The 27,423-nt window shown below is 38.8% G+C and overlaps 1 protein-coding gene across 3 annotated transcripts in view; it reads right to left on the bottom strand.

The window, feature by feature from the left end:
• Positions 1-3,675: 3,675 nt before the first annotated feature.
• The window catches only part of celsr3 (cadherin, EGF LAG seven-pass G-type receptor 3), a 355,541-nt gene continuing 331,793 nt past the window's right edge, over positions 3,676-27,423 (bottom strand). For 2 of the 3 annotated variants that reach the window (XM_073072880.1, XM_073072881.1), the window contains 3 exons: positions 25,636-25,845; positions 20,577-21,645; positions 3,676-8,298 (listed from right to left, as the gene is read on the bottom strand). In XM_073072880.1, coding sequence (XP_072928981.1) covers positions 8,271-8,298; positions 20,577-21,645; positions 25,636-25,845 — 1,307 coding nt within the window. In that variant the 3' untranslated portion in view covers positions 3,676-8,270. The remainder of the gene's footprint in view (positions 8,299-20,576; positions 21,646-25,635; positions 25,846-27,423) is intronic. The other variant, XM_073072882.1, reaches the window with a different exon arrangement.

The raw sequence follows: 27,423 nt of genomic DNA, 5'->3' as shown, positions 1-27,423 counted from the left end.
AGGGAGGATGAGGTAACCGTGGCTTATAAGAGGAGCCTAAGACAGCATAAATGCAAAAGAAAGGGTATATAATATAGCAAAAATTAGAAAATTGGGAAGCTTTTAAAAACCAACAGAAGGTAATTAGAAAAGCCATAAAGAGAGAAAAGAGATTAAAGTGGATATTGGACCTCTGGAGGGGTAGCAATGAGAGACAATGAAATGGCATACAAACTTAATAAGTATTTTGCGTTAGTCTTCACTATGGAAAACACTAGCAGAATGTTAGTATTGAGAGAGTGTCATAGTGCAGAAGTGAGTGTAATTGCTATTACTAAGAAGGTATCTGGGAAACTGAAAATTTTGAGTTGTTAACTCAACTGGACAAGGTGGACTACACCATAGGGCACTGAAGATGTAACTGAGGATACTGTGGGGTATTAGTAATGATCTTTCAAGAATCACTAGATTCTAGAATGGTACCTGAGGATTGGAAAATAGCACATGTCACTCAGAAGTGAGGGAGCTATGCAGAAGAAAGGTAAGTATAGGCCAGTTAGCCTGACCTCAGTGGTTGATTTCAATTGTTAAGGATAAGTTTTCAGGGTACTTGGAGGCACATGATAAAATTGGCCAAAGTCAGCATGGTTTTCCTTAAGGGAAAATCTTGCCTTATAAACCTGTTTATTATTTTGAGGAAATAACAAACAGGATAGACAAAGAAGAATTGGTGAATGTCATGTTCTTGGATTTTCAGGTGGTCTTTGACAAGGTGCTGCACATGAAGCTGCTTATCATGAGCCTATTGTATTACAGGAAAGATACTATCATGGATAGAAGATTGGATGACTGGCAGAAGACAATGCAAATAAAGGGGGCCTTTTCTGGTTGGCTGCTGGTGGCTATTGGTGGGCCGCATTGGTCAGTGTTGGGACTCTCTCTTTTGACATTGTATGTTAATAATGTGAATGAAAAATTTGATGGCTTTGTTGTTGAGTTTGCGGATGATACAAAGATGGGTGGAAGGACAGGTAGTGTTGAAGAAGCAGAGTGCCTGTGGATGGACTTAGATTAGAATGGACAAATAAGTGGCAATGGAATATAGTGTAGGTAAGTGCATGGTCATGCACTTTGGTGGAGGGAATAAAAGCCTGGACCATTTTCTAAATGGGGAGAAAATTAAAAATTCATAGGTGTTAAGGAACATTGGAGTTCTTGTGCATGACTCCCTAAACGTTAACTTGCAGATTGAGTTGGTGGTAAGGAATGCAAATGTAATGGTAGCATTCATTTCAAGAGGACTAAAATGAAAGGGTTAACATATGCGGCACATTTGATGGGTGTGGGCCTGTAGTTTAGAAGAATGGGGGGGGGGGGGGAATCTCATTAAAATCTATCAAATATTGTAAGGCCTAGATAGCATGGATGCGATGAGAATTTTTCCTCTAGTGGGGGAGTCTAGGACCAGAGGGAACAGCTTCAGAATAGAGAGATATTAATTTAGAACTGAAATGATGAAAAATTTCTTTAGCCAGGTGGTGAACGTGTGGAGGTGTTGCAGATGGCTGTGCAGGCCAAGTCATTGCATATATTTAAGACAGAAGTTGATACGTCTTGATTATTCAGGGAGCAGAAGGCAGGAAAATAGGGTTGACATGCAAATAAATCAGCCATGATAGAATTGTGGAGAAGACTCTAGGCTGAATGGCCTAATTTTGCTCCTATGTCTTACGGTCTACAGATAGGGTGTACTGGGGGATGGGGGGGGGGGGGAGGGCTTGTGGTTACTGTCTCATTATGTGAAAATTACCCCTTTTATATTCATTAACCAATCTTCATTCCATGCCAGTACACTATCTACAATATAATTTTGTTGAGTAACTTCTTGTCTGATATTTATTGGAGACCTTCTGAATGTCCATATGTAGCATGTCTCTTTCCTGAATTCACTTCAAATTAGCTTAAATTCAACAATGTGTCTACTTATTCTAGTTTCCTCCTTATATTATCAAGTCATTTTACTATTTTAAGGGTTGATCAATTTATACTCAGAAAGCTACATTTGCAAAATGTAATCTTGTAAACCCAGGATGGCATGGAAAACAATTAAACAAGCTTACAATAAAAAAAAATTAACAAACAGAAGTTGTGATACTAACAGGAGTATCATTGTTTTCACTGAAGCAGTTTCTTTGCAAGAAATCCAATTTCCTGCATTTGACTGTACAATATATCATTTTTGCAGCTGCCTTTGATGATGGTTATTGTCATATTGTCTTGACTCATTGTCAAGGTAATCATTGTAATGGTCAAGTCATTATTCTATCAGTATAATCAACCAAAATGGAGAATGGGAAAGAAATTTGATTTGGTTAAAGTAACTATGGTCTTTGAACACATTGGTAATTATAATTCTTGTTGTGAAAGGCCATTTTCACAAAAAGTAGAGGACTCAACTACTAAAAATTGTCATTCTAGCATATGGTACATGCTTGTCTATTTCTTCAAATGGATAATGTAATCTCCACTTGAGACATCCATTGTTGCTCTGTCTATACTGTCCTGGGGGTTAACTTAGTCACAGAACTCTGCAGCACAGAAAAAAGCCCTTCGGCCCATCCATCAAATTATTATTCTGCCTGGTCCCATTAACCTCCACCTGGACCATAGCCCTCCATATACCTATTCAAATTAATCTTAAATGTTGAAATCAAACCTGCATCTACCATTTTCACCTGGAGCTTGCTCCACACTCTCACCACCCTCTGAGTTTGAGATGATATGTTTCAGCAAGTCTGCTTAATGCCTCATTCAGCATTAAGGATCCCAAATCACCGAAGGATTATTAATACCATCACAGAGGTGGCACAGGAGCCTGAAGAGATATTTTAGGAACAGCTCTTATTCCTCTGCCACTAGATTTCTGAGCAGACAATAAACCAAAACATGAACATTACTTCGTTTTTTTTTTCTTTTGCACCAATTAATTGTCTTAAGCATATATTTCTATTGTAATTTATACCATCTTTTATGTATTGCACCATACAGCTGCTGCGAAACAGTAAATTTCACAACATATGTTAGTGATAATGAAGCAGATTCATCTGTAATTGTCATAACTTTCCAATTGTATTTCTTGCATCAATTTCCAGTTCTGTCTTTCAGAATCTAGCATCATTAGGTGGAATTGTTATAGGTACAGCTTGTAGCCACAAATTGTTAGCAGAATGCAAGCCCATGTCCTCACCTTGGCTGAGGGCATGGACACTTGAGTAAAAGACTAGCACTGGGTTAGATCTGAAAATAGTTTGCTTCAGCTCTCAAGGCAGTCAGCAGTCAATGGATGAACTTGTGGGCAATGGTCAGACAAGAGGAAGCTGAAGGCAACACTACTCAGTACACAGGTATTTAATGATCCTTGCTATTGTTTTGCTACTGACATCCATTGGATTGTTGAGAGATCAACACTGTTGATGGCCTACATGATTCCAGGTATAAATACTACTGAAGTTAAGCTGCTTACCTGTCTAAAATATTCTGCTAAAATGTCAATGCTCGAAGAGGAAAGAATTGGAATGCGTAAAAGGATTTCCAGAAGATCCTTAAATTAGTTAGAAATAATTCCGCATAGAATTAGAAATAACAGCAGTGATTTTTATCCAATTCAAAACAATATTTTTATTTTGTTTACTGTCTTATAAATTCAGAAATGTGGTTCTATACATTTCAGATTATAACTTAATACAATGATAAAGATATACACACACAAGAGAATATGTCCAAAAAGTAAATAGGCCATTTGGATGATGCCATATTCAACTTGCCAAGCTGATTGGTGGAAATACATCTCCAGATGGAAGTCAAATGGAGAGAGAAAGATGAAGGAGGGGGAAAATTGACACTGCCCATCTTACTAATATGAAACAATCTTCGACCATACTGGCAATGCTATAGTCCTGCTTGCAGATTAAATTAGGTGTACTGAATTAAAAACAGAAAGTGCTGGGAACAGTCAGCACTTGTGAAAAGAGAAAGTGTTTTTAATGAAGTATCTGTGATTTGAATCCATTATTGGATGAAAGGTCTCCAATCAGATATATTTCTCATTCCATTGATACTGCTCCAAATTTCCTTCACTTTGTGTTTTATTTCATACTTACAGCATCTGTAATTCTTTGATCTTCAAGTGAAAGCTACTGTTGATCAGGGGAATCTCTCATTATCATGTGTAATTCAGTTTATTTGCAAGTGCTCTAGGAACTGAGACACTGAGTAAATATATTTTCAACTTGATTGGATGGTAGAATAGGGGTAGTTGTTACAGGCCAATCAGATGCTGTGGATGGACTGTGCCACATTTAACCCTCCTGTTGCAAAACAATGACACAGATAAAGTCCAAAATCCATAATCCTTTGCCCAAGGAAAGATTTGGAAAACTGACACTTCAGATACCTGTAGACCGTAACCTGCATTCACCTTGTCTCAAGAAAACATCAGCATTCTTACAGCTGTATAGACAAAGGCAGCAACTGACATTCAATAATGGTATTGATGCAAAGTACTTAGAACATCATATTTGGACTAAAATAATCATTTCATTTATTCATTTTGATCTGCATTATTAAATTTCCATGCTATTCAGTGATCAATATACTAAAAAAATGTAAGGAACCACATTTTTGTATATATCCATTTATTGACCTCTTCCACTCTACATCCAGAGTAGACATCAATACTCTCCCAAGTCAAAGTAGAAGAATGCCTGAAACATTGCTTCCAACAGAAGCACCATAATGACGTGTTTTCATTTGATTCACGGTCTATTCTGTTACAACACTGCAAAATAGTGCCCATTTGGATTTAAATTATGAGCATATTGTGGGATCTGGATTCAAAATTTTTTTGAATTCAAATCAGCACTGGCAGATGGTGGACTCACAGCATCTCAAGTTTAGAATCAAACCCAGGTTTCAACATGGAAACATCGCTGTTTTAAGATGTAGTACCATACTAATCCTTTCTTCCACCTTGCTTTCAGCCTTTAATTTTGGTGAAAAGATCACCACTGTCCTTGAAGTATTAAAGGAAAATGTGGATTATATTAACTTCAAGCGAATGCTAAAGAAAGTTTCATCTTCCTGGACAATAATGGATTTTTATAAGACCTGAAAACTTTCTGGTTCTACCTTTCTGCACTCAAATATACACATCAAATTTTCAAGCTTCAATAACACAAGACAGTTTCAAGTATTGTTTGTTGCATTAATAAATTAAGGAAAAATGCTCTTTATCACAATAACTTAAATCCATAAAAAATAATAAGATAAAAATTTCATCTCTGAATTACAAAGATACAAAAATGTATAAAAAGTTGTCTTTTTATCCTCCTTTTTTTCCATACTCTTCCCTGCCCTTCCCCTGCATACTCCCCCCCCCCCTCCTTGTCCCACAGAGATGTTGGATATGTTTGAAAGGAAGCTTCAATTTATTTATTTTTGAAGCAAGGAAGAAAACTATCAATCACCAGCCACTGGTGTTCTGCAAGGAAGGGATAGCTAAAGTATTCCCCAAAACTGTTGCACTTTCACTGATTCCTTCTTTGCAGGAAGCAGTGGGCAGATAGTGATAAGCAGAGTTCCCCAGCTTATTTTGAAACAACTTTCTCAGATTGAACAATTTTCAGGCAACCATAAAAAATTAACACCAGGAGTTATACCCAGCTACATCTGAGCTATATAGCGATGTTTTTGTCTGCAAGTTACGTGGATTCAGTTGAACACGCTATTCAGCACATGAAGCCAATCCTCTATACTTAACATGTATATATATATGACAACTAGAGTAGGTATTACGATGAAGGAGCATTGATATTTATAGGGCTAGTAATGACTCTTCTGTTTTTGACTAAGGATGTTTCATTTTGAATGTTGAGCCATGTTAAATACATAATTCTTGAAGAAATTGCTGATCAGCTTTCACGAGATTGCTTTTGAAGCAGCTGCTGTGAAATACTTAAACTTAGATTCATCTACCTTTACACAGCACAATGCAATTTCTGTGGTTTGAACCAGAATTCTGTATGATAAATAAAATGAAGAAGGTGATTATCACATTGTTCATTAATCACACTCTGTTTCATTTTGAAGGGTTAGTATCACTAGCAAAATGAGGAAATGCAATTATAAAACCAATTACACCCGGCTGTGAATATTTTATTAAATAATAATAATGATTATAAATTTAATTTAAGATAACAACACATGAAGCTTATCTCCTCATTAACTTCATGTAGGTAGCTACATGGCTTTATCCACAAGAGAAAAGCAATGCATAGATGAATTAATCATTGTGCAATATGATTCTTTTTGACTTGGCAATTTACTTTGGCACACTTAATGCTTTAAAACACAGCAGCTCCATACTTTTATGAGCTTTCAGTTTATTTCCTTTTCATTTGCATAAATCTTATGGACAGTGCCTCAATGATGTCAGTCTGCTGAAAGGTTAACATCATGGAAGGATTAACCAAAGCACAGTTGGCTTAAGTTAATGAAGGAAGTGTTTAACTTTGGATAAACTTAAAGGGCGGATCTTCTTGATTTAGAAAGTTTCCATACACATTTTACTGAGAACCAGTTGTGCAAAAACACAACCAGAAATACATTATCTTGGCCATCACACCAAATTTGATTCTTTTTGTGGCTTGATTCCATTTGCAGTGTGATTTCTATTTTGCATATTTCTCCTGATGATAAGAAACAATTATGGAATTAATTGCTAACTTACAGAAGCATGAATGGTCTTGAGGGAAACAGTGTTCACCGTGGACGCAAAATCGTTAGCACTAATCAAAAGACAACTGACGTAGCTGGTAAAATTGATTAAACGGGGTCTGTAAAGATAAATTTAACTTTTAAATAAATATTCCTGATGATATTGAAATGCAGTTCCAACACAGTGGAGATGAACAAATATGTTAAAGCCCATTATCTGAGTTGAACTAGAGTATCTGCTCATTACTTGTGTGGACTTCATGCACAATCTCTGAGCTGGCCCCAGAAATACATCTCTTCCTTTCTTATGGCACACACCAGCTTACAGTGTAAATGATATTAATGATTAGGGCTTCTACTGTGACATTTGAAAACCATAAAAGTATCTTGTGAATGAAAATAGTCTCTCTACATTGAGTAATAAGAGACAAAAAACCTCTGATTTTTACAGTCTCTTGACATTAGTAGAGTTGCTGCTTGCTGTGAGGCTCTTCTACTCAATCAATAGATTTATTTCTTAGACAAATTTAAAGACCATTCAGCTGTCATACTGGAGCATGTTATCAAGGTCTACATGCCACAATACTGTAGAAATGTCAAAATACCATGATTAGAAATTTGCTATGAAAATATTTTCCCTTAGAAAACGTTTGATTATCAGTGATAGATTTTCTTCATGGAGCCCTTATGGTTGATAAACTGGTGGTGGGAGGTGGGGGGAGAGAGTGACCTCACTGACAATAGCAGGGTATTCAGTTACATGATGCATATTGACAAAGGAACTATGTTAACTGAGAAATTCTAAATCCAATGTTGGCATTGCTACCCCTCTGAACAAGGAGATGCTCAATAGCAGGGTTCATCAAATTGGTTTCCCATTTGGTTGCACTGGACAATCTTAACATTTTTTTTGTTATTTATTATATTGGTGGTGACTGCAGAGAAGTTGCCTCTCAACCAGTTATCAAAACAATCAATAGATTAAAGTTTGCCATTTCAATTTGATAACACGAGTAAGTAATTAATCCAGCATAATGATTAATGAGGATATGAAGAGACACAAGATATTTCCAGATCTTGAGTTTGAACACCAGAGGACGTTAACAGTTTTCTTCCTTTTCTAACCTGTCTACCCTGTTCTTTAACTCTACAGACCAAAATGCAAGTTACTGATCATAGAACTAAAGTGGGAATTAACTTCAAATATTCTCCTGGTCCGGACTGTTCAATTCTCCTTTTTTTGACACTCATGACAGTGCTCACATTGAGATTTCATCCTCTGGAAGGAATTATTTTTGAGAATATTGTAGTTTCCATTTTTTGTAGTGCGGTGACCTCTGTTGAACCCTTGACCTGATGTTTGTGCAAGCTGTGGCTGACTCCTTTAACATTTTCATCGCCCGATTTTCCCTCTCAGCATTGGGTTGAGTGATTCATTTTCAGTTTGCAGTCTTCCAGCCACTTACACCTTTGGGTATCCACAGTGACAAAACTCAAAACAGCAAAGGTACATTGCTTCAAGACTCTGTGTCAACTCTTGCCACTCTGTTTAAGTAAAACAAAATTAATATTACTTATTTAACATTAGTTTGTAAGAGCGAACAATAGTCCAGGTCGAATTGCTGAATTATCCACAATAATTTGATAGTCATGGTGCTTCTTTTGCATCAGGAAATGGAACAAGCCTTGGAAAGCCATTAATTCCAGATTACAACAGATATCTTTTCATTACTTTTACATAATTTGTGCACTAAAACCTTCTTTCTTTTCAAGTGCTCTTTGCTTTTTTTTTATTAAGAACAGAACATGATTAGGGTACCCACTGTGGGAACAAGGTATTTGGCTCAGCCAGTCATTTATGCCCCATCAGAACTACTTCCTGTTTCATGCATCTAACACCTTTAATACTCCATTTTCATCCATACAGTTGCCCTACCCCCTCTAAAATTTAACATGTCCCAATCTCTGTGGCAACAAATCCCTCATTCCCAACAATCTACTGACACATGGGCTGCCTCTGGATCATGTGTTGATAATTGTTTTCTCTCCCTCAAGGGAACCCACAACTTGATTCCTTCCAATAGAAGCCCTTCGTCATTTTGAACTCAATTTATCTGATCTTCAGTCACTATATCATGAAACAAAGGACCCACCTTGTTCATCCTTGTAGATTTTATTTTATTTAGCGAGACAGCACAAACCTGTGCTGCCCAATTAACCTCCTAACCCATACCACTTTGGAACATGGGAGGAAAATGAAAAACCCAGAGGAAGCCCGCACATCCACGGGGGGAATATACAGTCTCTCTACAGATAGTGGCAGAACTGAACCTGGTTTGCTGGTGCCATAACGTTATGCTATCATGCCGCTGTAAGATATAACTACGCAGTCCTGATGCAATTCTTTATTTCACTGACTCCAGTACCTCAGCATTACTTTCATAGTAAAATGATAGAATATATAAAATCAAAAGTTGTATAACCACTGCGCAATCACTTTTATGTTCTTCTACGAATAAAATTCATAGAACATAGAACACTACGGAACAGTTGAGGCCCTTCAGCCCTCCACGTTGTGCCAACCCATATAATCCTTAAACTCACACTACCCCATAACCCTCCATTTTTCTTTTATCCATGTGCCTGTCCAAGAGGCTCTTAAATACCCCTAATGTTTTAGCCTCCACCACCATCCCTGGCAAGTCATTTCAGGCACTCACAACCCTCTGAGTAAAAAAACTTACCCCTGATGTCTCCCTTAAACTTCCCTCCCTTAATTTTGTACATATGCCCTCTGGGTGTTTGCTATTGGTGCCCTGGGAAACAGGTACTGACTATCCACCCTATCTATGCCTCTCATAATTTTGTAGACCTCTATCAAGTCCCCTCTCATTCTTCTATGCTCCAAAGAGAAAAGTCCCAGCTCTGCTAACCTTGCTTCATATGACTTCTTCTCCAATCCAGGCAACATCCTGGTAAATCTCCTCTGCACCCTCTCCATAGCTTCCACATCCTTCCTATAATGAGGTCCTCTAGCATACTTAGGTTGTCAGCTTCCAAGTAATATGTCATTCCCCCACCATTTTGCTGTCAATTGTATTTCTACACACTTGTGTATTATTTACCTGACAATGTTGTATATGAGAATGAAAACAAGTTGCAGTTAATTACAAATGACCTCAGTTAGAGAAGACTATTAACATTAAACCCAATTGTTATCAGAATAAGTGTAATGAGCAGCACTATTAACAAGGTGATCGTGACAAGAGATATTTAGTGTAGAAACAGGTGGCTCATTATTATGTAAAATCTGATAAAGAAATACCAAAATAATTTATGTTATTCTGAGGTGTGAAAACTTTCCCAAAAGTGACAATACAAAAATGAACAGAACCATTAAATATTGTTCTCTGCATTTCCTCGACTGGACCATCAGGAAACCAAGGTACACTCATAAATGAAATTGAATGACATGTACTGAGTGAATGAATTCTTGAAATAATATACAACCATAATAAATTATTAAAGATTTGTTACAACAGAGGTTGTTTGATTAAGTATGTGTAACAAGTATGAAGTGGCTCATTGAAATGCAATAAAAGGAGGGAAGAAAAGATGAGCATTTAATTGGTCAGCATTGGGCAGATAGGTCTGTTTCCATGTGACTTATGTAAAGGACCAATGATTTCAAATTTGCAATTACTGAAAGATGTATTAATGAATGCAAATCCAGGCATTATATTTCAGTATTAAGTAATGAGAATTAATACCATTATTCACACAGAGATGAATAGAGTTTAAAACCTTTTTATTACTTATATCTTTCAATCAAAATGATTTTGGCACATTTTTTGCTCATTATTTTTGCCAAAATTAATAATTTCTTAAAACATTCCTGCTGGGGAGAGCATCTTGATGTCATTAAGTGGTGTTAAAATGCTATATTTTGGAGTCATAAAAAGGACAGACAGAAACTGGCCTTTCGGCTCATCTAGTCTGTGTTAAGCCATTTAAGTTGCCTACTCCCATCAATCTGCACCCAGCCCATAGCCCTCCATACCCCTACCATCCATGTACCTTTTTAAACTTCCCTTAAATGTTGAAATTGAGCTTGCATGCACCACTTACACTGGCAGCTCATTTCACACTCTCACCACCATCTGAGTGAAGACGTTGCCCTCATGTTCCCCTTAAGCTTTTCATCTTTCACCCTTAACCCATGACCTCTAGTTGTAGTCCTACCCAATCTCAGTGAAAAAACCCTGCTGTCTATAACCAGATAATTGTGCATACTTCTATCATCCCCTCTTGATCTTCTATATTCCAAGGAATAAAGTCCTAACCTATTCAGTCTTTCCATATCTTTCAGGTCCTCCAGACTCAGTAACATCCTTGTAAATTTTCTCTTTACTTTTTCAACTTTACTTCTGAAGTTTTGCCTTACTTCTATAGACTGTGTCTGTCTCCAGAGTAAAAACTGATGCAAAAAATTCATTTGATATCTCCCCATCTCTTTTGGCTCCACACACAGATTACCATTCTGATCTTCCAGAGGACTCATTTTGTCCTTTGCAACTCTTTTGCTCATAACGGATCTGTAGCTCTTAGGATTTTCCTTCACCTTGTCTACTAAGGTAAACTCATGCCTTCTTTTTAGCCTTCCTGATTTCTTTCTTAAGGGTTCTCTTGCAATTCTTATGCTCCTTAAGCACCTCATTTGTTCCTTCTTGCCTATATCTGTAATGTACGGCCTCAATATCTCTTGAAAACCATGGTTCCCTACACCTCATATCTTTATTTTCTATTCTGACAGGCACATACAAGCTTTGTACTCTCAAAATTTCACTTTTGTAGGTCTCCCACTTACCAAGTACACCATTACAAGAAAACAGCCTGTCCCAATCCACACTTGCCAGATTCAATTCACACTTGCCAAATGGTTTTTCTCCAATCTCAAATCTCAACCATGGACTAGACCTATCTTGTACATTTACTTTGAAATTAATGGCGTTCTGACCACTAGATGCAAAGCGTTCACCTACACTTTTGCCACCCGCCCTGTCTCATTCCCTAATAGGAGATCAAGTATCACACACTCTGCAGTTGGGATTTCTATGTTCTGATAAAGAAAATGTTTCTGAGCACATCTGACAAATTCTATCCCATTCAATCCTTTTACAGTATGTATGTGGAAAGTTACAATCACCTACGATAACAATCTTATGTTTCTTGCAACAGTCTGCAATATCTCTACAAATTTGTTCCTCTAAATCCCTCAGATTGTAGGGTGGTTTGTAATATCGGCCCATAAACGTGGCCGTAACTTTCTTTTTTCTCAGTTCACCCATTAGATGAGTTGTCCAGGCTGGCCTGACTGAGCACTATTGCGATATTTTCTCTGACTAGTAATGCCACCCCTCCTCCTTTAAGCCCTCATGTTCTGTACGTCTAAGACAATGGAACTCCGGAATATTGAGCTGCCAGTCCTGCCCCTCCTGAACCAATTCTCAATAATGACTACAATATCATAATTCCAAGTGTTGATCAATGCCCTGAGCTCATCTGCTTTTCCTACGATACTTCTTTTCTTTTTAAATCTTTTTATTAATTTTAAGAAAAACATAGATGAAATTACAATACTTCTTACATTCAAATATATACAGCTCAGGACACCAGTTGCACCATGCCCAACCTTGACTCCTGACTTTGTCTGAAGACTTAACAACATCTATCTCCACAACCTCTCCACCACTTCTTCTGCCATTCTGGTTCTCATTCCCTGAACTCTAGTTTAAATCCGCACCCCTCCCCCTCCCCCTGCGCAATACGGGTATTATTTAACTCCAGATCTTTATATCTCAGCTAAAACCTGGAACTTACAGTGTGAGAACTATCCCTGTGTATCGTAACATTATGACTGAGCTCAGTAACAGGCATCACCATAAGTGTACAGAAAGGAGCTATTCTGTCCAGTGGATATAAACTGGCATTTCTGTTCTACAAGTTTTTTTTTAATGATATAGTGCTGAGTAGATCCTTCCAGCCCTTTGAACCAGACCGTCCCCAGCAACCCTACAACCTCAATTAACCATAACCTAATCATGGAACTATTTACAATGACTAAGTAACCTACCCGGTATGTCTTTGAACCGTGGGAGTAAACCAGAGCACCTTAGAAAACCCACACATTCCACAGGGAGGATGTACAGAGACGCCTTACAGATCGGCACCAGAATTGAACTCTGAACTCCAGAATGCACTGAGCTGTAATAGTGCCGTACTAGCTGTCACACCACCTTGACACCCAATCCTCTCCACTTCTTTTTATAACCCCTTTCTTTAATGTAATTTCACAATTTGAAAGCTTGGATGTCTTTGCCTATTTTCTGTAACTTCAATCCTCAACTACACTTGTTAATTTTTGACACGTAACCCAGGATCATGACATTGAAATCTCAGGAGATTATTTCAGATTTACTGCATTGCTCCTTGTCTAATTTGTCAGTTTCAGGACCTTGAAACTATGGGAAAACTTACCTCCTTTCATCTTCCCTATCTATCACAAACTGACTTAAAATACCAATTAATGGTTACTTTTTGGTTTATTTTTGCCTTTTCTTTCACTCCATTTTGGTTTGAGGTATGGTTCATGAGCAATCCTGGCCCTTTATCTATCTTCCATATAAAGCCTAAAGGAGAAAGGCCAAAGACCACAATGAACGATGTGCCTCGTGTGAAAGGGAGCAAAAATTTAAAAAATGCAAACCAAAATATAAATAATAATTGACCAACATGAAATCTCAATTATAAAAGTTGTGGGAAACATAGAAAACCTACAGCACAATACAGGCCCTTTGGCCCACAAAGCTGTGCTGAACATTTTATTATCTTAGAAATTACCCATAGTCCTCTATTAAGCTCTATGTACCTATCCAGAAGTCTCTTAAAAGACCCTATAGGGACTTCCGGTTAAGATAGCGATGGTTTAGCTGATAAAAGCTATCACTCCGTTTTATTTCTTATCTCCGCACCCCTCCTCTTCCTTTTTTTCACTCCAAACTGTTAAACTTTTTATTCTCCCTTCTGCCTGCGAATATGCCTATTTTATGATGGCTTCAAAGACCACCAAATCAGGGAAGAAAAGTTCCTGCGGCCGGCCCCTCAGGTGAAAACATTATCTCGATTTTGGAGCAGCACCAACAGGAGATAACGGCTGAATTTAAGTCTTCTATCAGTTTGGTCAATTTGAAATTGGATCAAATTCAGTCCATAGTGGAGGATCATGCTCACATCTCGAGTCTGCCATGGATATGTTAGACCACCGTTTTAAAGAGCTGGAAAGCGTTTGCTCCGACTTGAGAGATCATAACAGCAAGCTATTATCCAAAGTTACTGATTTGGAAAGTCGGAGCAGACGTCAAAATCTATGTATTCTCAGCTTGCCAGAAATTATCGAACATGGATCTCCTGCTGAATTTTTATCTACTCTGCTATGTGAGAATTTTGGGAATGATATACTTTTGACCCTTCCCGAGATAGACAGAGCTCACCGTACTTTCGGGCCTATGCTGGAGATGGGACATAGGCCATGTCCAGTAATTATTTGTTTTCATCGCTACCATATTAAAGATCTCCTCATTAAGGAAGCCTGTCAGAGAGGGAAGTTAGAATATAAGGGACAACCAATTTGTGTGGTCGAGGACTATGCTCCCCAAGTTCTGAGTCTGTGAGCCGAGTTTAAAGGAGTCACGAAAGAATTATATAATCGCAGATTCAGGCCTTCCCTTCGATTTCCAGCTCGCCTCCAAATAGTTCTTACTAGTGGAGGCAAAAAGTGGTTTAACTCGGCTTCAGAAATTTATCGATGACCTCCCTAAGGCTTTGACTCCCTCTGGTTTGGTCTGATTACTTATATCGGTGGAGAAGCATTTTTATTTTCTGATTTTTTTTCTTGACCTTTCTCTCTAAAGTCAGTAAATTCATTTTTCATAGTTTCTCGTGGGTAGGTTATTGGGTAAAATCTGTTTACTTGTTTTTATATTTTTTCTTAAACACTAGTTCATTTTTTTTTTGGATTATTACCTTGAGTTAAGCTTAACAAATTTTGGTGGAATGGTTTTTCTTTTCACTATGTATAACTTTAGTTTGTAGAGCTAAAAGTTTTCTTTTTTTTTAATTGATGCAAAATGGAGCTGATGATGATGTTAAGAAACAGTAAGTCAGATTATGGGGTGATTTTCTTTTGAAGAGCTTGCTGCTGCTTTTCGGTAGCTCTCTTGCCGTGGGGTGCGGGGGGGGGGGAAGGAACTGTAACACCAATATTATTCATAGAATCTTTAGACATTTGTATTATTCAGGATGTATTTCTGTCCTGTTTTTCTTGTTTTATACTTTTTCCCCAGAGCTGTTACTCAAATTTCTGACAATGCTTATGCCTACTATCCTCTATCTTTTTTAAAAAGGACAATGGTTAGTCTGTTGAATTTTGTAAGCTGGAATGTTAAGGGATTGAACCATCCTGTTAAAAGAAGGAAGGTGTTTTCACATCTTAAACAGCTTAACGCAGCAATTGCTTTTTTGCAAAAAAAAACACATTCGTAGTTCTGATAAATCTTGTCTTATGTCAAGATGGGTGGGGCAGCACTTACATTCAACTTTTCAGGCTAAAGCCGGGGGGGGGGCAGGGTTCAATTCTTATAAATCAAAATGTTCCCTTTGAGCTTCATAACAAAGTATCTGATACAAATGGTCATTTTATTATTGTCTCAGGGAGATTGTACAACACACTGGTAGTCTTGGCTAATTTATATGCCAATTCGGATGATGCAGAGATTTTTGATTGTTTCTTCTCTTTATTGCCTGAGCTGAGTTCATATTCTCTCATATTGGGCGGTGATTTTAACTGTTGGTTAGATCCAGTTTTGGATCGATTGTCCTCTATTCCTAGATTACCAAGTAAATCTGATTTATCAATTCAGTCTGTCCTTTCTATTTATGGTATCTCCGATGTATGGTGTTTTCTCCATCCAAATGTGAGAGATTTTTTTTCACATGTCCATCATACTTTCACGAGAATTGATTATTTTTTAATTGATAATCAGTTGATTCCATTGGAGTACATGATGACTATCGGAGTATATTGATTTCAGATCACACCCTAGTCACCATGTCTATAATTCTTCCTGGTTTCCCCCAAATGAATAAACATTGGTGTCTTAATTTGACTTTGTTGTTGGATAATGAGTTTGTAAAATTTATGGAGGACCAGATAACTTTTTTTTAAAAATACTAACACGTCATCTGAAACCTCAAGTCAGGTTGTTTGGGTCGCTATAAAAGAATATCTAAGTGGTCAAAAAATTTCATATACTGTGAATTTGAATAGAAAGACCCATAAAGAGCGATTAGATCTGGTCAATCAAATTAAAGCAACAGACCGACTATATGCCCAGACTAAAAATCTGGAGCTGTATAAGAAACGAGTGGAACTTCAAATTAAGTTTGACCTTATTTCCACTCACCCAATTGAACGCCAACTTTTGGAAAGTATATCCATGTTTTATATCCATGTTTTTTTCCGGTTTTATATCCATGGTGATAAATTCAGTAAACTTTTAGTCAACCAACTAAGGTGCTCTAAAGTTAAACAACATATCACAAAAATTCGAATGGAAAATGGGAACATTACCTTGAATCATTCTGAAATTAATGACACATTCCAGAATTACTATTCTCAACTCTATACTTCTGAACTTCTAAATGATACAATTTCTGTCGAACTTTTCTTAAATAGTTTAAATATTCCTACGCTTTCTCCTGATCTTAAAGCAAAATTGAATGAACCATTATCACTAGAGGAAGTATCCTCAGCTATTTCTGTACTGCAGTCTGGTAAATCTCCTGGGCCTGATGGGTTCTCTGCAGAATTCTATAAACCATTTTCCTCACTGCTTTCACCTCAACTAATGTTAGTTTTAACTGACTCGTTTAAACATGGTAAATTGCCAGCATCATTTAATGAGGCATGCATCATTCTTTTAGTGAAAAAAGGTAAAGATCCAATAGAGTGTTCCTCATACAGGCCGATTTCTTTGCTAAATGTTGATGTTAAAATTTTGGCTAAAGTTTTGGCCTGTAGATTGGAGAACATTCTACCCTTAATTATTTCTGAAGACCTATCTGGTTTTATTAAAAATTGTCTCCCTTTTTTTAATATACGGCATCTATTTAATATCTTATACTCACCTTCAGCTGGGATTCCTGAATGTGTCATTTCTCTAGATGCGGAGAAAGCGCTTGATTGTGTGGAATGGAATTACCTTTTTGTGGTTTTAGAAAAATTTGATTTTGGACTAAGTTTTATCACATGGATTAAATTGTTATATTCACACCCCACTACTTCTGTCCTGACTAACTCTCAACAATCCCAACCTTTCAATCTTAAACGTGGCACCCGGCAAGGATGCCCTTTAAGTTCCTTACTTTTTGATTTGGCCATAGAGCCATTGGCAATTGCGTTTCGTAGTTGTGCTGAATTGACGGGGATTTGGAGGGGGGGGGGGGTGTTGAGCACAAAGTCTCTCTTTATGCTGATGATCTTTTACTTTTTATATCAAACCTGACTACCTCCTTATCCCCAATGTTTTCACTCCTTAACAAATTTAGCCAGCTTTCTGGATACAAACTTAACTTACATAACAGCAAACTCTTTCCAATAAATAGAGAAGCACAATTATTAGAATTTTGTAACCTCCCTTTTAAGGTAGTAAATAATCGATTTACTTACCTTGGCATTACAGTAACAAGAAATTATAAGCGTCTTTTTGGAGAAAATTTCATTATTCTTTTAAATCATGCAGAGTTTAGCACAGTGGTCACCCTTGTCCATGTCTCTGATAGGTCGAATTAATGTTGTTAAAATATATATCTTTCCTAAATTTTTATACTTATTTCAATCATTACCAACTTTTATTTCAAAAGCACTTTTGACTCGTTAGATACTATTATTTCGTCCTATCTATGGCAGGGCAAATGTCCCAGACTAAATAAAGCTCACCTTCAGAAACCTAAAAGGGTAAGTGGTATGGCCTTGCCCAATTTTCATTTATATTACTGGGCAGCCAACATACATTGTCTTATCTTTTGGTCTTACTTTTATAATCAGTCTGACTGCCCAATATGGGTGGCAATGGAGTTGAACTCTAATAAGAAACTCTCCATCTCCACTCTTCTTGGTTCCACACTTCCTTGCTATTTGCCTAAATCAATTGTTAATCCAGTCATCAGACACACCCTGAGATTATGGGCTCAGATCAGAAAATATAACGGGCTTCACAATTTCTCTCTCTCTCTAGTCCTATTCTACATAATCATTTTTTTCAGCCTTTTATGCAGGATTTGACATTTCTAGACTGGCACAGAAAGGGCATTAGATGCTTTGAAGATCTTTTCATAGATAAGTGCTTTGCAACTTTTGAACAACTGTCTGTAAATTTGGCCTCCCTAACACTCATTTCTTTAGATATCTCCAAATTAGACATTTTATCAACCCTTTAGTACCAAACTTTCCTGAGATACCCGATAAAAATGTTGTTGATTTGTTTCTTATTATGAACCCATTGGGTAAAGGTTTAATTTCTACTATTCGAGATATGTTAGCGATGTTGAGGCAAGCCTCCTTTGACAAAAATTAAAACTGCCTGGGAGCATGATTTAAATTTTCCTTTTTTGGAGGGATGTGTTTGGAATATTATCTAAAGTTATAGATATGGATGTTCAACCTAATCCACACAGCAATTTTTGAGATTATTTCAGAGTAAGCAAGCAAAGTGTCTGCTTCCGCCCAACATGTGATAGCTTTTTCAACTTTACTGGCTAGGAGAGCTATTTTGCTACATTGGAAAGAATTTAACCCGCCTACTGTTTTCTATTGGCTCTCCTCCATTATGTCATGTCTAAGCTTGGAGAAAATTTGAAGTGGACATTTGATCCATCCTTTAATTTTGAACAAATCTGGCGACCTTTTATTCAATATTTTCACATAATTTAATTTATTTTTATTTATTTATTTTTCTTAATTCTCTTTGGGGAAAACCCTTATCCATGAAGGTTCAAAATGACTGGAAGGATGTGTTTTTTTTTCTCTCTCTCTGTTTTTTTCTAATTTTATCCTCAATTGGACTGCCCAATCTTTCTTTTTCTTTCCTTTTTTTCTCTTTCTTTTTTGTTTGTTTTTTGTTTCAGTTTAGTTAGTGGGGATTTTTTCCTTATCAATAAAATTTCCAATTTTTTTTAATGATTGTTCTGAGGAGTTGTAGTTTCTTTTGACCATTGTATATATAACAGCATAATATTTTACTTATTTGATTTTGATATTATATAATTTTTGTTTTTACTATTGCTGTTTATATGTCTTTTGTATTATCTACTTGTTAAACTCCTCTTCCAATTTGTATATTCTTTATTTGGAAATCAGATTGAAAAATGAAATGAAATAAAATTTCCTTTGTCCAACGTGGTTTGGGATTAAATTCTCAAGTCAGTTAATTCAACTTCTCTATGTGCTCGCCACCGCCTTTTACAGTTCAAGGTGGTACACAGGGCTCATTTGTCTAAAACTAAATTATCACGGTTCTATCCTGATATTAGTCCCTGTTGCAATAAGTGTAAAGGGGGTGAGGCTTCTCTTATTCACATATATTGGGCTTGTCCTGGCTTGCAGAAATTCTGGAGAGATTTTTTTTTTAACTTTATCTCATATACTTAATTGCTACTTGGAACCTAACCCAAGGTTACTCTTTTTGGTACTTCGGGAGAAGTTGACATGCATCTGACTCCGACTAAGCGTGGTACATTGTCTTTCACCTCTCTTTTGGCCAGACGTACTGTCCTTCTTAGGTGGAGAGATGCTGCCCCACCCACTCATGCTCAATGGCTCAGAGGCATTGTGTCCTGCTTAGACCTTGAAAAGATTCATTATTCACTTCTTAATTCGGACATAAAGTTCCAAAGGGTGTGGGGTCCTTTTCTTGAATATTTTCATAATTCCCATTTAGATTAAGGGTGCATCCCTCCCTTTTTTCTTTTACATTTAAATCCCTTACTTCCAGCTTCTTATGGTTAAGATTTATGGGTTTTTAATGTGTAAACATATCATAGATTAGGTAGTAGGCAATATACCTTCTTTTTATAAATACAGCTCTGTGGTGATAAAGTTCTGATTAACTTTTTTTATATATTGTAAGGTTGGCTTGGAGTTGGGTAGTGGGAGGGTGGGGTGGTAACTAACTTTATACGATTCTACTATGGGTGCTTTTTCTTACTTGTTATGAACTGTACATCTGATACGTTTGTTTCGCACTGTATAAACCTCTTTTTTTAAACTTTTTTTTGTTTTGTCACATTGTAGAAACTCATAAAAAAAGTTAATAAAAAAAGAGTGGAAAAAAAAGACCCTATCATATCCGCCTCCACCACCGTTGCCGGCAGCCCATTCCACGCACTCACCACTCTCTGCGTAAAAAACTTATCTGACATCTCCTCTGTACCTACTTTCAATCACCTTAAAACTGTGCCCTCTTGTGCTAGCCATCTCAGCCATGGGAAGAAGTCTCTGAGTATCTGCATGATCAGTGCCTCTCATCATCTTGTACACCTCTATCAGGTCACCTTTCGTTCTCTGTCACAATTAGTACACAACATAATTCAAAACATTAGTGCACAGTCAAATTCACATCTATAAACCTGTATCTCCAACCCATTTTGGCAATGCAGCAATAACACTTGGACCATTAATTGTTACGTGGTCTTAAGTTTGTACTTACTCTGAATCTGGAGAGATCTCTGAGATACTGTGGGATGTTGCAGAATGGGGAGTTGAAGGGCAAGGGGCAGAAGTCATTGAAGATGTGTGTGCCCCAGAAGGGGTACAAGTCGTCTGTGGGGCTGAAGGAGTGGTGGTGGAGGGAGCAGAAGAAAGGGCTGAAGAATTGAAAGAAGCAAGGATAGAGGAAAGAATATCCAACTGCTCTGTAGATGGATGTCGGCTGGGCAAGGGCTCTAATTGCTCTCGGGAAGGTTGCCTTCTGGGAAGAGTGTTTAACTGTTCCCTGGAGGGATGCCTGCTAGGCACTGTGTCTACATTCTCTCTAGATAAGTATCTGCGAGGCAATGAGTTGAGTTGTTCTCGAGAAGACTGCCGACTTGACATTAAACCTGTTTGGTCCCTAGTTGGCTGTCTTCTAGATAGCGTATCTAGATTCTCTCTGGATGATTGCCTGCTTGACAGTGCCTCCAAATGCTCCCTGGATGCATGTCGACTAGGAACAGTGTTCATCTGCTCTCCAGAAAGCTGTCTGTTGGGTCCTGTGTTTAGCCATTCTCTAGACATTTGTCTTACAGGTAATGTGTCCAATTGTTGTCTAGAACCGTGCCTTCTTGGTAATGAGTCTAGCTGTTCTCTGGACCCATATCGGCTGGGTAGTGTGCTCTGATATTCTCTAGAAGCATGCCTGCTTGGGACTGCATCGAGCTGCTCTCTGGACCCATGCCTGCTTGGGACTGCATCGAGCTGCTCTCTGGACCCATGCCTGCTGGGAACAGTTTCCAGTCGTTCTCTGGACCCATGCCTGCTAGAGAGTACATCCAGCTGCTCCTTAGACATCTGTCTCCTAACTAAAATGTCCAGTTGTTCACGGGATGAATATCGGCTGGCTGGTTGAGACAGACTTCCAGCACCCGAGTACATTCGGCCATAGGAAGCCGCTGGGACAACCCTGGGACCTAGTGTTGAAGTATTGTACCAGGGCAATTCAACTTGCATTCTGTTGATCGAAGTCAAGCTTTCATTCTTCAGTGTCGCAGATGGATATTGCATTCTGTTTTTCAAAATGCCTAGATGAAACAAAATAATACAAACTGAATTTATGATCTTGAGTTCTCAAATTAGCTCCATCAGCGGGAAAGGCAACTGCAAAAGAAAAATAATTTACAATTAACACTCTTCAATGTGATCTGATAGACTTCATTATGAATTGATAGATTGTCAAGATGATATGGCCATATACAATTGTCGCACAGTGTAACAGCTCGTGAGTTGCTTAATAGAAGGACAGATCAAAGAATTGAGTGTTCTGTACTATCAATTTTCCAATAATTGATTTTCATTTTAATGCAGATTTATTTTAGCAAAATAGCTGTAATTCATTTTTTGTTTATGGTTATAGAGCTTCTCATGAGACGATATAGGGGTTTTCGAAATGATGGAATATAGCGTCCATCACATTCTGATTGTGTGCAAATTGGCTGCCCGTTTTTCTATCAATAGACAATAGACAGTAGGTGCAGGAGTAGGCCATTCAGCCCTTCTAGCCAGCATCGCCATTCACTGTGATCATGGCTGATCATACACAATCAGTACCCCGTTCCTGCCCTCTCCCCATATCCCTTGACCCCGCTATCTATAAGAGCTCTATCTCTCTCTTGAATGCATCCAGAAACTTGGCCTCCACTGCCTTCTGGGGCAGAGCATTCCACATATCCACCACTCTCTGGGTGAAAAAGTTTTTCCGCATCTCTGTTCTAAATGGCCTACCCCTTATTCTTAAACTGTGGCCTCTAGTTCTGGACTCACCCATCAGCGGGAACATGCTTCCTGCCTCCGGTGTGTCCAATCCCTTAATAATCTTATATGTTTCAATCAGATCCCCTCTCATCCTTCTAAATTCCAGTGTATACAAGCCCAGTCGCTCCAATCTTTCAACATATGACAGTCCCGCCATTGCGGGAATTAACCTCGTGAACCTACGCTGCACTCCCTCAATAGCAAGAATGTCCTTCTTCAAATTTGGAGACCAAAACTGCACACAATACTCCAGGTGGGGTCTCACCAGGGCCCTGTACAGCTGCAGAAGGACCTCTTTACTCCTATACTCAATTCCTCTTGTTATAAAAACCAGCATGCCATTAGCTTTCTTCACTGCCTGCTGTACCTGCATGCTTGCTTTCATTGACTGATGTACAAGAACACCTAGATCTTGTACTTCCCCTTTTCCTAACTTGACTCCATTTAGATAGTAATCTGCCTTCCTGTTCTTGCCACCAAAGTGGATAACCTCACATTTATCCACATTAAACTGCATCTGCCATACATTTGCCCACTCACCCAACCTGTCCAAGTCACCCTGCATTCTCATAACATCCTCCTGACATTTCACACTGCCACTCAGCTTTGTGTCATCAGCAAATTTGCTAATGTTACTTTTAATCCCTTCATCTAAATCATTAATGTATATTGTAAAAAGCTGTGGTCCCAGCACCGAACCTTGCGGTACCCCACTGGTCACAGCCTGCCATTCCAAAAGGGACCCGTTAATCGCTACTCTTTGTTTCCTGTCAGCCAGCCAATTTTCAATCCATGTCAGTACTCTGCCCCCAATACCATGTGCCCTAATTTTGCCCACTAATCTCCTATGTGGGACTTTATCAAAAGCTTCCTGGAAGTCCAGGTACACTACATCCACTGGCTCTCCCTTGTCCATTTTCATAGTTACATCCTCAAAAAACTCCAGAAGATTAGTCAAGCATGATTTTCCCTTCGTAAATCCATGCTGACTCGGACTGACCCTTCTACTGCTATCCAAATGTGTCATAATTTCCTCTTTTATAATTGACTCCAGCATCTTTCCCACCACTGACGTCAGGCTAACCGGTCTATAACTCCCTGTTTTCTCTCTCCCTCCTTTCTTGAAAAGTGGGACAACATTAGCCACCCTCCAATCAGCAGGAACTGTTCCTGAATCTATAGAACATTGGAAAATGATTACCAATGCATCCACGATTTCTAGAGCCACCTCTTTAAGTACCCTGGGATGCAGACCATCAGGTCCCGGGGACTTATCAGCCTTCAGACTCAACAGTCTATCCAACACCGTTTCTTGCCTAATATAAATTTCCTTCAGTTCATCCTAGTTTGGCCACTATTACATCTGGGAGATTGTTTGTGTCTTCCCTAGTGAAGACAGATCCAAAGTACCTGTTTAACTCATCTGCCATTTCCTTGTTCCCCATAATAAATTCACCCGATTCTGTCTTCAATGGCCCAATTTTGGTCTTAACTATTTTTTTGCTATTCACATACCTAAAGAAGCTTTTACTATCCTCCTTTATATTCTTGGCTAGTTTACCTTCGTACCTCATTTTTTCTTGGTGTATTGCTTTTTTTGTTATCTTCTGTTGCTCTTTAAAAGCTTCCCAGTCCTCCGGTTTCTCGCTCATCTTTGCTATGTTATACTTCTTCTCTTTTATTTTTATACTGCCCTTTACTTCCCTTGTCAGCCACGGCCGCCCCTTACTCCCCTTAGGATCTTTCTTCCTCTTTGGAATAAACCGATCCTGCACCTTCTGCATTATTCCCAGAAATACCCGCCATTTTTGTTCCACTGTCTTCCTTACTAGGGTATTGTTCCATTGAACTTTGGCCAGCTCCTCCCTCATAGCTCCATAGTTCCCTTTGTTCAATTGTAATACTGACACATCTAATTTTCCCTTCTCCTTCTCAAATTGTAGGTTAAAACATATCATATTATGGTCACTACCTCCTAATGGTTCCTTTACCTCGAGGTCCCTGATCAAATCTGGTTCATTGCACAACACTAAATCTAGAATTGCCTTCTCCCTGGTAGGCTCCAGTACAAGCTGTTCTAAGAATCCATCTCGGAGGCACTCCACAAACTTTCTTTCTTGGGGTCCAGTACCATTCTGCTTCTCCCAGTCTACCTGCACATTGAAATCCCCATGACAACTGTATCATTACCTTCGCGACATGCCAATTTTAACTCTTCATTCAACTTACACCCTACATCCAGACTGCTGTTTGGGGGCCTGTAGATAACTCCCATTAGGGTCTTTCTACCCTTAGAATTTCTCAGTTCTATCCATACTGACTCTACATCCCCAGATTCTATGTCCCCCCTCACAAGGGACTGAATGATTATCACTACCATAATGATTTCATTTCAATGGCACTGCCAAAGCTCTGAAGCTTTTTGTAAAGATATGAAGAGGCGTTGACAGAGTGAAGGCATATTCTATATCTATGTTACCCCATTGTTCACAGTTCTTATTTTCTGTTCTCTGCTATCATTATTGTGTAACAATACATCCCACAGATTTCTGACGGGTATTTTGTAGATCTGTCGTACTTGTGGTTCAATAAAGTTGTCCTAACCATAGGGGTGGAGGATGGGGAGGGTGGAGGGGTAATAGAGATAAGCTCCCACTACCTATTAAATGTTTCCAATTGCGTGCATCTCAAATAACCTCTGATAACCAAGTTCAGCTCCTAGTCTTCACGTATTCTTAGCTACTAAGCACGACTGAATCATTTCTATGACAGCAGAAAGGACAAGGTGGGTTACTGGTGCCTTCAAACCAGTCGCTCCAGGCAGTTAGGGCATGTTAGCCATGGTTGGCAGTGTATTTAGAAGGAAAATTCTGATCTCAAACTTTGGCTGCCTTACCGTTATTCCCACTCATGGGAAAGATTTTGGGAGTAAACCCAAGAAAAAATCCATAGCTGGATTCCTGAAGGCAGTCCTACATTGAGTTCAATACTGACTGACAACTGCTGCAATGCTGCTGGTGCCAAACTGTATCAGTATCTGGCTCAGCTGTGTGGAGAAGGGCAACAGCCTGCTCTCCATATCAAACTGCCCTGGCCTGGCTTGTATACAGATAGCTAGGATGCAACGTCCATGGTCAACCCTGACCAACGGAGGGCCTGATGCACCTACCCACACAGCAGATTTTTATATTTATCATACACTAGTTTATCACCACTGCTGTGGACTTTTTCTATGTGAATGCTTCTACGTGAAAGTTTACCTTTCCTCTGCTGCTCTTGTTTGAATAGGTGGGTTGGTGCATTCTCATCACTGCTCACAATGGACATGTCAGGCTGGTTGTTGTTAGTGGCATCCTTATTGAAATCTAGGCCCAGCTTTCTTTCTGAGCCCCACTTCTGCAGTGAGCAGGCATGAACTTCACACTCGCCCAGTGCTGGCCAATAGGATATTAAATCATTGCCATCACAATCTGTAAAATATAATGAAGCATTTGACAGGCTCTGCCTGCATCAAACAAAGCAAAGCGAAAGTCTTGTGAAAATTTTAGCAAAGAATTGGGAATTTAGTACAAAAAGCAATATGAGCTTCTGTTATGATTTAGAGCCTCAGTTGTGCTAGTAGAGTCATAGAATTGAACTAAGACCTGTATGCCCTATGCATTCTGTTTACTTAATGAAGAAATTTCAGGCTGTGATGGCTGAGACTGTTGCTTGAGGATACACGGACAAAACACTGGAGGAACTCAGCAGGTTAGGCAGCATGGGTGCCTAACTCAGAAGGTTCTGTAAATGTATAAACAGTTGATGTTTTGAAAGCTAGACCCTTCTTCAAGACCGGAAAGGAAGAGGGAGGATGCCGGAATAAAAAGGTGAGGGGAGGGTAAGGAGGATTATCTGGAAGGTGAAAGGTGAAGCCAGGTAAGTGGGAAAGGTCAAGGGGTGGAAAAGAAGGGATCTGATAGGAGAGGAAAGTGGATCATGGGAGAATGGGAAGAAGGAGGACCAACAGGGTGAGGTGATAGGCAGGTGAAGACAAGAGGTAAGAGGCCTGACTGGAGAATACAAGAGGGAAGGGGGAGAGGAAAAGAAAAAGGCAAAAATAATTACTGGAAGAAGAAATTGATGTTCATACCATCAAACTGGAGGTTACATAGACGGAACATGAGGTGTTGCTCCTCCACCCTGAGAGTGGCCTCATCATGGCAAAAGAGGAGGCCATGGAATGACATGTTGGAATGGGGATAGAAATTAAAATGCTTGCCTTCCGGGAAACCCACTTTTGGTGGAGGGAGCGGAGGTGCTTGACAAAGCGGTTCCCCCAATTTATATTGGGTCTCACTAATTCACTCACTGTCTTTCATTTGTAGCTATTTCTTTTGCATTCCTAATATTTTGCTATATTATTCTGGTGAAATTAATTTTCATAGCAAGTTTTAATTCTCTTTCAGCAACATACACAAAATCCTGGAGGGACTCTGCAGGTCAGGCAACATCCGTGGAGGAGAATAAACAGTTGACATTTCATCAGGACTGGAAAGGAAGGGGGCAGAAGCCAGATTAGGAGGTAGGGGGAGGGGAAGGAGTAGAAGCTGGCAGGTGATAGGTAAGACCAGGTGAGGGAGGGGGATGAAGTAAGAAGCTGGCAGGTGATAGGTGAGACCAGGTGAGAGTGACAGTAGATGGGTGAGGGAGGGGGATGAAGTAAGAAGCTAGGAGGTGATAGGTGGAAGAGGTAAGGGGCTGAAGAAGGTGGCAAATAGGAAAAGATAGTGGGCCATGGAAGAAAAAGGCGGAGGAGAAGAAGCAGAAAGAATTGGTCAGGTGAGAAGAGAAGACGGGAGGGGAGAGTAATTAGCACGATTCAGAGAAACCAATGTTCATACCAAATTGGAGGCTTGCCAAATTGATATGAGGTGTTGCTCCTTTAACCTGTTTGGCCTCATCATGACAGTTAAAGGAGATCATGAACAGAGATGTCAGAATGAGAATGGGAAGTGAAATTGATATGGATAGCCACCAGGAGGATCCTGTCTTTTACTGTAGACGGT

This window comes from Hemitrygon akajei, chromosome 19 (assembly GCF_048418815.1).
Source record: "Hemitrygon akajei chromosome 19, sHemAka1.3, whole genome shotgun sequence".
Classification (NCBI taxonomy): domain Eukaryota; kingdom Metazoa; phylum Chordata; class Chondrichthyes; order Myliobatiformes; family Dasyatidae; genus Hemitrygon; species Hemitrygon akajei.
This window is presented reverse-complemented; position numbering and strand designations above follow the sequence as displayed.